The 14,910-nt window shown below is 32.5% G+C and overlaps 1 protein-coding gene across 1 annotated transcript; it reads left to right on the top strand.

The window, feature by feature from the left end:
* The first annotated feature begins 226 nt into the window (after positions 1–226).
* LOC130677120 (transcriptional regulator ATRX homolog) lies at positions 227–14,875 on the top strand. The gene is made up of 8 exons (XM_057483745.1): positions 227–401; positions 519–579; positions 772–881; positions 2,827–2,940; positions 3,020–3,156; positions 4,569–7,442; positions 8,706–12,432; positions 14,529–14,875. The coding sequence occupies exons 1-8, from the start codon at positions 390–392 to the stop codon at positions 14,604–14,606; spliced, it is 7,113 nt and encodes a 2,370-aa protein (XP_057339728.1). The 5' UTR covers positions 227–389; the 3' UTR covers positions 14,607–14,875.
* The last annotated feature ends 35 nt before the right edge of the window (positions 14,876–14,910 follow it).

The following is a 14,910-nucleotide window of genomic DNA, read 5'->3' on the forward strand; positions in this document are numbered from 1 at the left end:
TAATAATTTTTACTATTTATATTATTGTTTTTTATATTATATATACTTACATATTAGTAATATATAAGATTTTTTTAATTTATAAATAAATAAAATAATAAAGTTGACGTTTTCTCTGAATCAACAGAAATTAATCATTCAAATTTTCCCGCCATTTGTAAAGTAGTTGGCAGCAGTTGAATAAATATATACCTACATATATTTTGATATATTTTTAGCCGCCATTGTAAACAGCAATGGCTACAAGTTAATGAAAATCAAATGAAATAGCTGCGGATGTTTATTAAATAAAATAAAAATAAATACGAATTTGTGATTTTAATTTATTATTTAAATCGTTAGCTGATAGTTTTATAATTTGAAAAATTGTCATCTGAAGAGGATTCATTATGAATAATCAGGTAAATAATTATTTATATTTATCCGCAACGTTGTCGGAAAAAGTCATTTATATTTAATTACAATTTTTTATTTATAATTCAAATTCAAATAAATTTATCACGACTTTTATTTTATAGATCGAGTGTCTGGTAAAAGAAACTCCTGGTGAACTTTCGTATCGCAAAGAATTTTATCCAAGTGAGGATTTTATTTTATTTTATGTTTTTTTTTTTTACTTATATTTTTTTTGTTATTCACATGGCCTGCAAGTGGCGCTGCGGGAAAATATATAAATAATACGGAAATAATTTAAATATTTATATTTGTGATTAGGAAATTTTGTTTATTATTAAAGTAATTATGTAATGTTGGTTTTTATTTTTATTTTAGATGCCAAGTCGATAAAAACAGATGATTTATCCTGCACGGTGTGCAATGAAGATCTAATTGTCTCCAAGAAATTATTAAATCATCCGATCTTGGGAATTTTGATGTGCAAGGTACGGAAAGGGGAAAATTTAATATTTTTTTAAATGGATTTTGGGTTAATTAGTTATTTTTTTAATTGATCAGAATTTTAATTTATAATAAGGGCATTAGACAGTACCCCCACTTTTTGAAAGTATGCAATGACTTAATTGTCAGAACTGTATTCAAATTTAATGAATTAATTTAAAAAAAAAAAAATTGAAACTTTAATTGCTAAAAAGACGTAGAAAAAGTGCGCCGAGATTTGAAATTTAAAAAGAATTACAGTTGATATAAATCGGGAGATAAAAAAAAATTATAAAATAAATTTTGATAAAATCTCAAGTAAATTTTTAGATTTTGTAGGCTAAAATTTATTTAATAAATTTCGTTTAATTCCCAATTGATATCAACTTTAAGTAATTTTTTTAAATTCTATATCTCGAAATCAATTCTACGTGGTCTTTTTTTAAATTTAACTTTGAATTTTTTTTTTTAATTGATTAACTAAATTTTAATATTCTTATGACAGTTGAAAATTTTTAAAAAACCTGAGAATTAGGGTGGGCCGAAAATCCGCTTTTTTTGAATTTTCACTATTAATACCGAAAATAATTTTCTTTGTATAAAAAAAAATTTTTCGGAAAACAAAAAAAATTTTAAGTCGTTATCTTAGGCTCGCCAAATCCCGCTAAAGTTAGAAGTTGTTTAAAAATTTTCCAACTCATTTTGATCGGAAATTTAATTCTCTACAAAAAAAGTCCTATAATAAAATTACGTGAAGTTGATAGTTACTGAGATAATTGCAATTTGGCCCTAAAAAATTAAATTTTTCGAGATATTATTACTTTTTCAAGGTAAAAAATAAATTTTATCATAAAAGTTTCATAGGAAATTCAATATTATACAAAACAGACCTAATAAAAATTTATTCAAAGTTGATAGTTACAAAGATCATAGCGATTTTTGGTGAAAGCCACCAAATAACGAGAAATGTGTCTATCTAAACATACAACTGCCAGTTTCTGAATAACTATAAATTTCAAGTTTTTACCAGAAGGCCAATTCTGTAAGAAATTTGATTTTCCATGAAATTTATGGGACAAAATTCATATTTTACCCTGAAAAAGTGATAATATCTTGAAAAATAATATTTTTTAGAACAAAATTGCAATTATCTCAGTAACTATCAACTTTACGTAAATTTATTATAGGACCTTTTTTGTAGAGAATTAAATTTCCGATCAAAATAAATTCAAAAACAAATTTTAAACAACTTCTAACTAGCGGGATTTGGCGAGCCTAAAATATCGACCTAAATTTTTTTTTTTTGTAACAAGAAAAATATTTTTGGTATTAATAATGAAAATTCAAAAAAAGCGGATTTTCGGCCCACTCTATTGAGGATGGCCTTAAAAAAACAATTAGCAAAATTAATTATCTGAGAAAAAAAATTATTCATTGAAATTATTTTCATTATTAATTGGAATAAAAAATATCAAGTAAATTTATTGTAATTTTTAATTAAAGAAAAAATTATCAATTGAAATTATTTTTATAAATTATAAGTTTTATCAGTAAATTATTTTTTTTAAATATTCAAAATTTTCCATTTAAAATAGAAATTGTTCATCAAATTATTTTACTGTCTAAATTAAAATTATTAATTAAAACTTAATAAATTATTTTTAAAAATTTTCATTTTTAACAAAATATTCAAACAATTTATTTTAAATAAAATTACAAATCGCATTTTCAAATTACATGAGTGTAAATGTAGCAGACATACGTCAGATGTCCGCCGACTTTACTGTCATTTAATTACCAATTAAAAAATTAAAAATTAACTGGATAATCAAGCAATTCAAAAATTCAAAATTTATTTCAATAAATTCCCAAATTTTCCACTTCTCTAAAGTATTTATTTCCATTCATTAATTAATTAACTATCAATTAATTGCAATTTTTTTTTTTTAGAAATGCTACGAAAAAAATAAATCTCCGGATAAAAAAAAATGTATGCTGTGTTTCGGAAGCGGGAAGAAGTTGATCGAATGCAAGAACAAAAAATGTTCATATCTAACTTGCGAGGTAAATTTCACTCTTGAAAAGTTTTATACACAACATCCCCACACTTATAAAAAAACAAAAATTCTCATATATTTTACAGGAATGCGTGTCCAGAATAAATCCAAAAGCAAAATCATTTCACAAGCCCGGAAAATGGAATTGTTTTGCCTGTAACATAACGCCCTTATATAAATTACGGGGAATATCATCAGCCGCAATGTCGTCAAGTTCAACCGAGTAATTATATATTTTATAAAATTATTTTTAGGGCCAGGATTTTTACTTTAATTTAAAAATAATAATTAATAATCAATGGTGTGAACTTTTTGATACTACGGCAAAAATATTGGTCGTATAAAAAAATTTTTTAAACAAAAGTTGTAGGAAATTTCATTTTATAAAAAAAATGGCTCTTATAATTTTTTCTCAGGACTGATAAGAAAGCCGTAATTTTAAAATTGAGATTTTTGTAATTGTCAAAAATTTGAATCATTCGTTATGAAACTTAATTTTGAAATTACGGTGAAAATATTGGTCGTATCAAAAAATTTTTTAAATAAAAGTTGTTCAAAATTTAATTTTACAGAAAAAATGTTCTTTATAATTTTTCGATAGGACCAATCAAAAAGCCGTAATTTCAAAATTAAGATTTTCATAACTATCAAAAATTTGAATCACTCATTATGAATCTTAATTTTGAAATTACGGCTTTTTTATTGGTCCTGTGAAAAAATTATAGGGAACATTATTTTTGCACATTCAAATTTTGAACAACTTTTATTCAAAAAATTTTTTTATGCGATCAATAATTTCACCGTAATTTCAAAATTGAGATTTTTGTAATTGTCAAAAATTTGAATCATTCATTATGAATCTTAATTTCGGAATTACGGTGAAAATATTGATCGTATCAAAAAACTTTTCAAATAAAAGTTGTCCAAAATTTAATTTTACAAAAAAAATGTTCCCTATAATTTTTTCACAGGACCAATAAAAAAGCCGTAATTTCCAATTTAAAATTTCCATAAATCAAAAATTTGAATCACTCATGAATCTTAATTTTGAAATCACATCGAAAATATTGGTCGTTCAAAAAAATCATAAGAGACATTTATTTTAGAAAATAAAATTTCCTACAACTTTTGTTTGAAAACTTTTTTTATAAGACCAATATTTTCGCGGCAATTTCAAACATTCGAATAATTAATTTTAAAATTAAGGCGAAAATCTTGTCCCTATTATTTAGTGGTGTAGAAGAAATTCATTATTTATTTATCTTATTTTTTATTATCAATTAATTAATTATTATCAATAAAAATAATTAATTAAAAATAATAATAAATAAAATAAATTGGCATGCAAGTCATCGGAATTTCAAATTTCCGTTATAGCTTTTTTTATTAGTTTATTAATTTACATAAATTTATTTATCATCTAATTATTTTAATGCTGTATCTTTGTACTTATTAACATAATTAACCAACTTAATCAACGTACAATAATAAAAATATTAAATAAAAAAAAAACAAGAGCGATGAGCAAACGGAAGTTTGAAAGCCGCGTTATGGATGTGGAAGAATAATTTAAAAAAAAAAATTGCTCATTAGCAAGAATGGACAGAAAACAAAAAACCAAAAATTATGTTTCAGAAAATCATCTAATCAGCCAAATAAACGGATTAAAAAAAATACAATTAGTAAATCTAAAGATAAAATAAGTAGACCTGTAGCGGAAACCCAAAAAATAAATGGACAAAATTTATCACGTTGTGATTCAACTTCGAGTAGTGGAACTGAATTTACAAAGACTAAAATAATCGACACAAATTTATCATCATCTCGTATAAATCATCACGATCTAAGCGATATATCAGATAACGATGCGCAGGAAGACGACGCGTTGACTAAACGTCAGTTATTTGAGCTTAAGCACAACATCAAAAAATTATTTGACAGCATGAAGGAAATGGGGACTAAGATGTTGAGAGACGTGGAAAAATTGCAGCAAAATTTTTACACGAATAAACACAAATACAAATCATCAGATGTTAGGAATATTATGTCTGAGTGCACGAGTATGATCCAGAGTGTCCAGGACTGCACGAGTACGCAGGAAAAAAAATTAATCGAGCGTCACAAAACCTGGTGCAGAAAATCTAAATTTAAAAATACGCTCGCGATGGACAGCCGGAAGTTTAAAAAAAATCAGGACCCGGTCAAAGAATCGGATGACGAGAAACGAGCCTCGACTCCGGTTGAAAAAAATTCTAAATTTGTCTTGGAAAAAAGTAGCAGTCGATTAGAAGTTTCTGATTGTGATGAGCAAATTTTTTCTGATGATGATGCTGACAAAAATGACAGAGATAAAGTAGGAGATGATGTGGAAGTTGATGACTTGAATCAATCGAAAGATTTATTTTCTGATGATGACTTAGTTGCTGACAATCATGTTGATGACACTGATGTTGAACTAACTGTTGAACGCTCGCCATCTAAATCTAGTAGGAAATCATCAGATGAAAGTGATGACGGGAATGAAGTCCGGAAGAAACGTCTGCTGAAAGTTAAAAAAAAGTCGGGGAAAATTGATTCCGATGACAGTACGGACAGTAATGGGAAGGAGAGACGTTTGTCTAGAAGTAAATCGGATAAAATGGAGAAGAAATCTGATGGTGTGGGGGCTGAAGGAAGGAAATCATCGGAATCTGATGATGGGAGATCTGGTGACAAAGAAAATGAGAAGAATGATAAAGAATCTGATGATATCGTTTTGACACCAGAGTCGCGGGTGAAGAAATTATCTTATGAAGTAGACACTGATAAGGATGAGGACAAAGAAGACGAGCGAAAAGAAAAAAGAGCTAAAGAATCTCTGCTGAAGTCTTCGGACTCTGAACTGACGGAGGTTGACACGGAGGGTAAAAAGACGGACGAGAAATCTGGTTCTGATTTGGAGTCTGAGCAAGAAGATGATGGGAAGAAAAATGGGAAAGATAAAAAATTGAAATCTGGTTCTGTAGAAAATGATCGTGATGGAAAAAAAAAAGAAGAAGCTAAGAAAGTTTTGAATTCTGCGGAATCTGGAGAAGATGATGATAAAATAAAGAAACGAAAAGAAGAAGAAGCTAAAAAAATTTTGTTGAATTCTTCGTCTGATTCTGAGGAAGAAAATGAAGGGAAGAAAAAAAATGAAGATAAAAATTCTAGATCTAATTCTGCAGAAGATGACAGTGAAGATGATAAGAAACGGAAGAAAGAAGAAGAAGCTAAGAAAGCTTTGATGATTTCTTCTTCTGACTCTGATGATGATGAGAAAATAAAGAAACGGAAAGAAGAAGAAGCTAAAAGAATTTTGATAAATTCTTCTTCTGATTCTGAAGAAGAAATAAATAAGAAGAAAAGTGAGGATAAAAAATCTAGATCTAGTTCTTTGGAATCTGATCATGGAGATGATAAAAGTAAAAAAAGAAGGAAAGAAGAAGAAGCTAAGAAAGCTTTGCTGATTTCTTCTTCTGATTCTGATCATGATGACGATGAAAAAATTAAAAAACAAAAAGAAGAAGCTAAAAAAATTACGATTTCTTCTTCTGATTCTGATCGTGAAGAAGAAAGTGAAAGTAAAAAACAAAAAGAAGAAGAAGCTAAGAAAGCTCTGCTAAATTCTTCTTCTGATTCTGATCACGAAGACGATGAAAAATCGAAAAAACAAAAAGAAGATGAAGGGAAAAAAATTACCATAAGTTCTTCTTCTGAATCTGATGACGAAAAAGAAAGTAAAAGTAAAAAACAAAAAGAAGAAGAAGCTAAAAAAGCTCTGCTAAATTCTTCTTCTGATTCTGATCACGAAGACGATGAAAAATTAAAAAAACAAAAAGAAGATGAAGGGAAAAAAATTTCCATAAGTTCTTCTTCTGAATCTGATCACGAAGAAGAAAAAAAAAGTAAAAAAGAAGAAGAAGCTAAGAAAGCTCTACTGAATTCTTCTTCTGATTCTGATCACGAAGACGATGAAAAATTGAAAAAGCGAAAAGAAGATGAAGGGAAAAAAATTTCCATAAGTTCTTCTTCTGAATCTGATCACGAAGAAGAAAAAAAAAGTAAAAAAGAAGAAGAAGCTAAGAAAGCTCTACTGAATTCTTCTTCTGATTCTGATCACGAAGACGATGAAAAATTGAAAAAGCGAAAAGAAGATGAAGGGAAAAAAATTTCCATAAGTCCTTCTTCTGAATCTGATGAGGAAGTAAACAGTAAAAGAATAACGCGAAGAGCAGCGGAAGCTAAAAAAATAGCAAATGAAGTAGAGAAGGAATCAGATTCCGACATTGAAACGATTAGTTCTAAAAATTCTTCCACAACAAAGTCAAAGAGATTCCAATTAAACAATAATATCCATTATAATAACGATAAAAAATTAAAATTAAAAAGTTTAGTTAAATTAGAAAGACTGAGCAAAAGAATTTTATCTCGCCACTCCAAAGCTTTGCGCTTATCGAGGGAATATTTGGAAAACAAAAAAGTCTTAAGGTAGTTTTTTTTCTTTTTTTTTTTTTTTTTTTCTTTCTAACCCCCCTTTAAATTAACACGAAAAATTTTTATTATGAATAACCAGGGTTGCAAATTTTTTTTTCTTAAAAATTTTACAGGGTGGCCACAAAGAAATGATTTCAAAATTCCCTGATCTTTCCCGGTTTTCCAGTAAAGTTTTTCACATTTTTCCCTGATTTAGAAATTTTATTCGTATCATTTAGATATTCAAAGTTTTTATTATATTTTCATGTTTAATAATTAAATTTGATAATTAAATCATAAGAGAAACCAGAAAAAAAGGCAATAAAATAAATTAATGTTGCCTACTTTTGATTATTCGATGTTAAAAATGTATAAGTTTAAATATTTAATAAGAAATTTTATGATTTAAATAAATTAAAAATACACTGGTTACAAAAATTAAGGGATATTCAAAAAATTTCAAATTTTTTATTAATTTTCAACAGTTTGTAACTCGAAGGAAAATGGTCGTACAATAAAAACAAAAAGTCAAACTGTAGCTTCAAGTGTCTAGTTTTCTGAGCTGGGTCTTTAAATTTTTTTATTATGCACGATTCCGGAGCAATCAAAAATCAATCATAATTATCGAAAAAAATTTATTGAAGCTCGAAGACCGTTTTTAAGACGACCAAAAATTTGGTAAATTTCTTTTTCGATAGTTTTCTTAGGATTACTCCGGAACCGCACATAATAAAAAAATTTAAAGACCAGATCAGAAAACTAGACACTTGAAGCTACAATTTGCCTTTTTTCTTTTTGTCGTATGACCATTTTCCTTCGAGTTACAATCTGTTGAAAATCACTTTAAAATTTGAAATTTTTTTGACATCCCTTAATTTTTTTAACTAGTGTATAATTTAAAATTTTTAAAATTTTCAAGTGTTACAATTTAATTCTCTACTTTTCGAAATTCCCTGACATTTCCATGATATTTCCCGACTGCACTAAATTCCCTGATAATTCCCGGTTCGTGGCCACCCTGTTTTAATTCTTTGTTTAAAAAAAATTATCAAATTGCTCATTTAGTTTCTAATATTTTATTCAAAAATCAAAATTTTATAATGACCTTGAATATTTTAATTTTAAATGGAAAATTTTATAAAAATATTTTTAATTAACAATTTTTTTCATTAATTTAAAAAAAAATTACGCATTACCTCAAGATTTAATTTAAAAAACTTTTTTTTTTTTTTTCATCCCCATCCACAACTGACGTATTTTTTTTTTTTTTAATTGCAGCCTGATGTCACTCGATGGCCTCGAGAAGAAGAACAAAAAGAAACATCGCAGCGATTCATCAACAGACGAAGACTCCAAGCACTCGAGATCGCGAAAGAAAACCAAAATATCAACCGATGACGACACTCTGTTGGATCACTTGAAAAAAGTCGAGACTGGGAACGGCGACAACGACAGCAGCAACTCCAGCATGGAAGACGACGTCAGTTCGAAAAATAACAAAAATAAAGAACTTGAGCCCCAGAGTCTAGTCCAGCAGGCAGACAAAGTTGCCAAGGCCTCAATTCTCGCGGACTCCGAGTCCAGTGACGTCGAGGAAACGCCCATGGAGTTCAGTGTCGGGTCTCAGGACAAGAAGAAAGAGACAGAAAAAAATAAAAGGAATGATAAAAGTGACCAAGATGATGACAAGAAAAGTAAAAAAAATAAAGGCGACGATTGGAAACGCAGCAAATTATTGACTGGCAAAATATTGGACTCGGATTCAGATGAAGAAAACGAGAAAGCGCAGAAAAAATTATCCCAGCGCAGCAAAAATGACTCCGACAGCAAAGAAGAAGCCGACGATTCAATAAAACCCAAAAAAAAATCCACAAGAACTCGGCGGCGTCGTTTGAATTCCGACTCTGACATAAAAATCTCCGACGACTCGGACTCCACTGTCAATAAAAACGACAAAGACGACGACTACTCCGACGACCTAAAGAAAAGTAAAATCAAAAAAACGTCAAAGCGTAAAAACAAATCCGATTCATCAGACTCCAGTTCCTCGCTGGTGTCTAAAAAATCTAAAACAAAACGCCGCAGAATCCGGGCCGTCGCGGAGGACAGCGAGGACAGCAGCGACGACGACGATCTCTTTGGGTCTCAAGGCGGCGCGAATAAAAGCGGGCGTAAAAATATTCGCAAGGTACTGAAAGACAAACACGTCGCCGACGGGACTTTGCAAGCCGCCAAACAGGAAGAAGAACGCATCCGACGTATGGCCGAGCGTCAGAAACTGTACAACGAAATGTACGAAGCGCGGCTGGCCAGCGAAGCTAAAGTCGACAAACTGGTCCTCGACTTCGACGCCGAGACCAAGGAAGTGCTGCTGGAAGTCGACGAAAATCTGGTGAAACGTTTGAAGCCGCATCAAGCCAAAGGTATAAAATTTATGTGGGACGCCTGCTTCGAGTCTCTCGAAAGGACCAAAAGATCCGAAGGCTCCGGGTGCATACTCGCGCACTGCATGGGTCTCGGAAAGTCCTTCCAAGTCGTGACACTCTCCCACACTCTGCTGATGCACAGCGAAAAGACCGGGATAAACAAAATTCTGATCGTCGTGCCGCTCAGTACTGTCCTGAACTGGATGAACGAATTCAAAATATGGCTGTCGGAAGTAGAGAACGGGAACGACATCGAGATGTACGAGATGACCAAAGCGAAGACGAACATCGAGCGCAAGTGTCACCTGGAAAACTGGCAGCGCACTGGCGGCGTACTGATTATCGGCTACGAAATGTTCCGTAATCTCTGCGCTATCAAAGGCAAAGTGCGCAAGAGCGTACAGGAAGCGATACTCAAGTGCATACTTGACCCCGGACCGGACTTGATTATTTGCGACGAGGGTCATCTGCTGAAGAACGAGGACTCGGCGATCAGCAAAGCCATCAGACGGGTCAAGACCTTGAGGAGAATCGTGCTGACGGGTACGCCGTTGCAGAATAATTTGATTGAGTATCACTGCATGGTCCAGTTTGTGAAGCCGAATTTACTCGGTACCAAAAAGGAATTTTCTAACAGATTCGTCAACCCGATCCAGAACGGGCAGTTCGACGACTCGACGGAGTACGACGTCAAGCTGATGAAGAAACGCGCGCACGTTCTGCACAAAATGTTGGAGGGAAGTGTCCAGCGATTTGACTACTCGGTTCTCACTCCGTTTTTACCCCCGAAGCAGGAGTACGTCATCTCCATAAGACTGAGTGACGTACAGGTCAAATTGTATCAGTATTACATTGACAATTTCGCGCGTAAGCACAAAGGCGTAGGCGGGTCACTGTTCGCTGACTTCCAGGCGCTGTCGCGACTGTGGACTCACCCCTTTGTCGTTAAACTCCACACGGAAAACAGCGAGAGGCTGCAGCAGAAAAAACGCGACGCTGAGAGCGACTCCGAGGGTTCGCTTAAGGATTTCATTGACGATGGCAGCGACACTGTCTCGTCTTCTAGTGAAAGCAGCGACAATACCAGCAACGAAAGTGACGTCATCGCTCTAGATGACGAGGACGGTAAGAAGAAAAATAAAAAAAAGGGTCCGCCGCCCAAAAGGGGCACGCGCGCTAATCCTGTGGCTGAGGAAATTCCCGCGGAACCCGAGGAACCGACTGTGGAAAACAGGCAGTGGTGGACTGAGTTCATTAAAGACGAAGATTTTGACGACATGAGACTGTCCGCTAAGTTGATTATTTTATTTGACATCATCAAGGAAGCGGAAGCTATCGGCGATAAAGTTCTCGTCTTCTCCCAGTCGCTTTACTCGCTGACGTTGATTGAGAAATTCTTGAGTATGATCGACGACGAGACGCAAAACGGCCGTGAATTAGAAACTCTAGACAAACATACCGGGTGTTGGGTAATCGGTCAAGATTATTTCCGTTTCGACGGACAAACGTCCGCGGAAAACCGCAGCCACTGGGTAAAAAGTTTCAACAGACCGTCAAATACCCGGGCGCGGTTGTTTTTGATATCAACCCGCGCCGGTGGTCTGGGTATCAACCTGACGGCCGCTAACAGAGTCGTGATTTTTGACGCCAGTTGGAACCCATCTCATGATGTACAAAGTATATTTAGAATTTATAGATTCGGACAGAAAAAACCCTGTTACGTTTATCGTCTGCTGGCTGCCGGTACGATGGAGGAAAAAATTTACAACCGTCAGGTCACCAAACTGTCGTTATCCTGCCGAGTTGTTGATGAACTGCAGATTGAACGTCACTACAGCAACAATGATCTAGCAGAATTATATAAATTTGATCCCCCGGGTACGAATACCCCGGACTTGGCGCTGCCTAAAGATCGTCTGCTGGCAGAAATATTTTTACGTCATAAAAATTTAGTCGAGACTTTTCACGAACACGATTCGCTGCTGGAGAATATCGCTGAGGAAGAGCTGGATGCTGAGGAACGCAAGCAGGCTTGGCAAGAGTACGAAGACGAGAAGGCGGGCAAGCCTCTGGTTACACCGCAGATGTTAAATTATCAGAACCAGCAGCAGATGATGCTGATGCAGCAGTACAACAACCAGATGATGAACTCCCTGAACATGAGTAACCCTGCGAAACAGGTCGAGTTGTCGCAGCTCATGAGCATGTTCCAGCAGGACTACCCCCATCTTACGGAACACGCGCAAAGAGGCATGGCACTGAAGGCACTCAGCAATATGTACAATTACGTGGAGAATCAGGTGATCGGTCGAGGTCTGAATCCCTCGATTATGACGAATATCGCAAATCCTAGCAACCCGACTGCGACGTTGGCCAACGCACTTGCGCAGCAGGAGTACTCGCGCTTTCACTCGGGATTCAACCAGCAGAATCTCAGCCCGCAGCAGCGGCAGATGCTCTACGCTCAGTCCTTCGGTAACGTTAATTCGCTGGGGAAAAATCCACAGGTGCCCGCTGGTGCTGTCAATCCTAATGCTTCGGCATCGAAGTTTTCTAATAATGATGACGATATTATAGAGGTAATTGATGAGTAGTTTTTTGGGAGTTATTGGGTGGCTGAGGTGAAGTTGGTTTTTTTCGCGCTCGGGAAAATTTAGTTATGGTGAAAAAAAAATTGAGTTTGGAGACGGGAATTTTTGAGTTTTTTAAATATTTGAAAATAAATGATTTTTGGAAAACTGGAGTTTGAAATGTGAACTTGGAGGGATTAGTAAAAAATATGAGATTTTGGAATTTTTGGGCGTTATATTAAAATTTTGATTTAAGGAAAATTTTTTAGGAATTTGATTTTTTTAATTTTCTACATGTGTATTTTTAGTTGTTTTTTTTTTTTAATAAAATAATTCAAAAAACAAATCCGAAAATTTTTAATTGTCTGCTAACCAGAATAAAACTTTTCTTAAGAGGGGAAAAGGTTTGAGGTACAAAAAAAAGAGGATATTTGTGATTTTTATTTCAGAGTACCTCCGTTATTAAATTTCTTAAAATTTGTGACATTATTAAGCATCATTCCAAGAATATTCTGCGAAATTTTCATAAAAAAATATGGAAAAATAAGCCAGTGGTAGTGGGGAGAGACGAGTCACTTAAAAAAAGTCTCCATGCCGTAGGCAGGATAACTCATGACTGCCTCATCTGAAATAAAGAAACTAAAAAGATTTCTTTAGCATATGAGTTTATCTTGGATTTGAACGAAGGATTTTTTTTTTCAATAGCTACTTATTTTTTAATTTAATAAAAGGAAGAATTTTAGGGAAAAATCAGAGTTTTTTGATTGCGCCTTTAGCAAAAATTCAAAAATGAATATTTTGTTTATTCCGACGTTCAAATCCAAGATAAACTCATGTACTAAAGAAATCTTTTTGGTTTTTTTATTTCAGATGAGGCAGTCATGAGTTATCCCGCCTACGGCATGGAGACTTTTTTCAAGTGACTCGTCTCTCCCCACTACCACTGGCTTAATTTTCCATATTTTTTTATGAAAATTTCACAGAATATTCTTGGAATGTCACTTAATGAGATCACAAATTCTAAAAATTTTAATAATGAACGTACTCTGAAAAAAAAAACCACAAATATCCTCTTTTAAACTAAGTGTCGAAACCAATAACTTTATTACAGATAAATGCTTTAAATTTATAATTTATATACATAATTTTAATTGATAATTTTTGTCAAATTAAGGGGGAAAGGGGTCTGAGATACAAAAAAAAAGAGGATATTTTTGTAATTTTTTTTTCAGAGTATCTCCGTTATTAAATTTCTTAAAATTTGTGACATTCCAAGAATATTCTGCGAAATTTTCATAAAAAAATATGGAAAAATAAGCCAGTGGTAGTGGGGAGAGACGAGTCACTTAAAAAAAAGTCTCTATGCCGTAGGCAGGATAACTCATGACTGCCTCATCTGAAATAAAAAAACCAGAAAGATTTCTTTAGTACATGAGTTTATCTTAGATTTGAACGAAGGAATAAACATAATATTCATTTTTGAATTTTTGCTAAAGGTGCAATTAAAAAACTCTGATTTTTCCCTTTTTTAAAAAGTTCTTCCTTTTGTTTAATTAAAAAATAAGTAGTTATTGAAAAAAAAAAAAAAAATCCTTCGTTCAAATCCAAGATAAACTCATGTACTAAAGAAATCTTTTTGGTTTTTTTATTTCAGATGAGGCAGTCATGAGTTATCCTGCCTACGGCATGGAGACTTTTTTTAAGTGACTCGTCTCTCCCCACTACCACTGGCTTATTTTTCCATATTTTTTTATGAAAATTTCGCAGAATATTCTTGGAGTGATGCTTAATAATATCACAAATTTCAAAAATTTTAATAACGAACGTACTCTGAAAAAAAAATCACACATCCTCTTTTTTTTGTATCTCAGACCTCTTTCCTCCCTTTAGACTAAGAAGCCTAAAAAATTTTTGCTCTCAAACTCAATAACTTTTTTTTCTTACCCTCCATTAATTTTTCAAAGACAGCGTAAAAAAAATTTGGCGCTCAAACTTGATATTTTTTCTACTATACACTAAATTTTTAAGGACAGAGCGTAAAAAAATTTAAGTCACCTAATATTCATACGTTAAATTCTTCACTAAACAAAAAATTTTTTTTCCAGATCCCTTCCAGTAGTAGTACTAGAGTAGGAGGAGTGACTCAAGCCAGTAGTAATTCTCCCAAAAGACAGGAAGAATAAGAAGTATTTTAATTGTTTTATTTTAATTACAATTACGACTAAGTTAATTATAATTTTCTTAAAATATAAAAATATATATATTAAGGTAATTTAAGATTAACTTAAGAATAAAAAGTATATATATTTAAATAAGTATGATTGGTATAAATTAGTCTTTACTTCATAAAGTCACTCATGCTGGACATAATTTTCATTATAATTAAAATTATTAATTATTTTTTCATTTTGCCTTAGGACATAATTATATTTACATCTTGTTTAGTTTTTTTAATTGTTTAGACCAAGAAAAAAATTATCATCACTT

Source organism: Microplitis mediator, chromosome 1 (genome assembly GCF_029852145.1).
Source record: "Microplitis mediator isolate UGA2020A chromosome 1, iyMicMedi2.1, whole genome shotgun sequence".
NCBI lineage: Eukaryota > Metazoa > Arthropoda > Insecta > Hymenoptera > Braconidae > Microplitis > Microplitis mediator.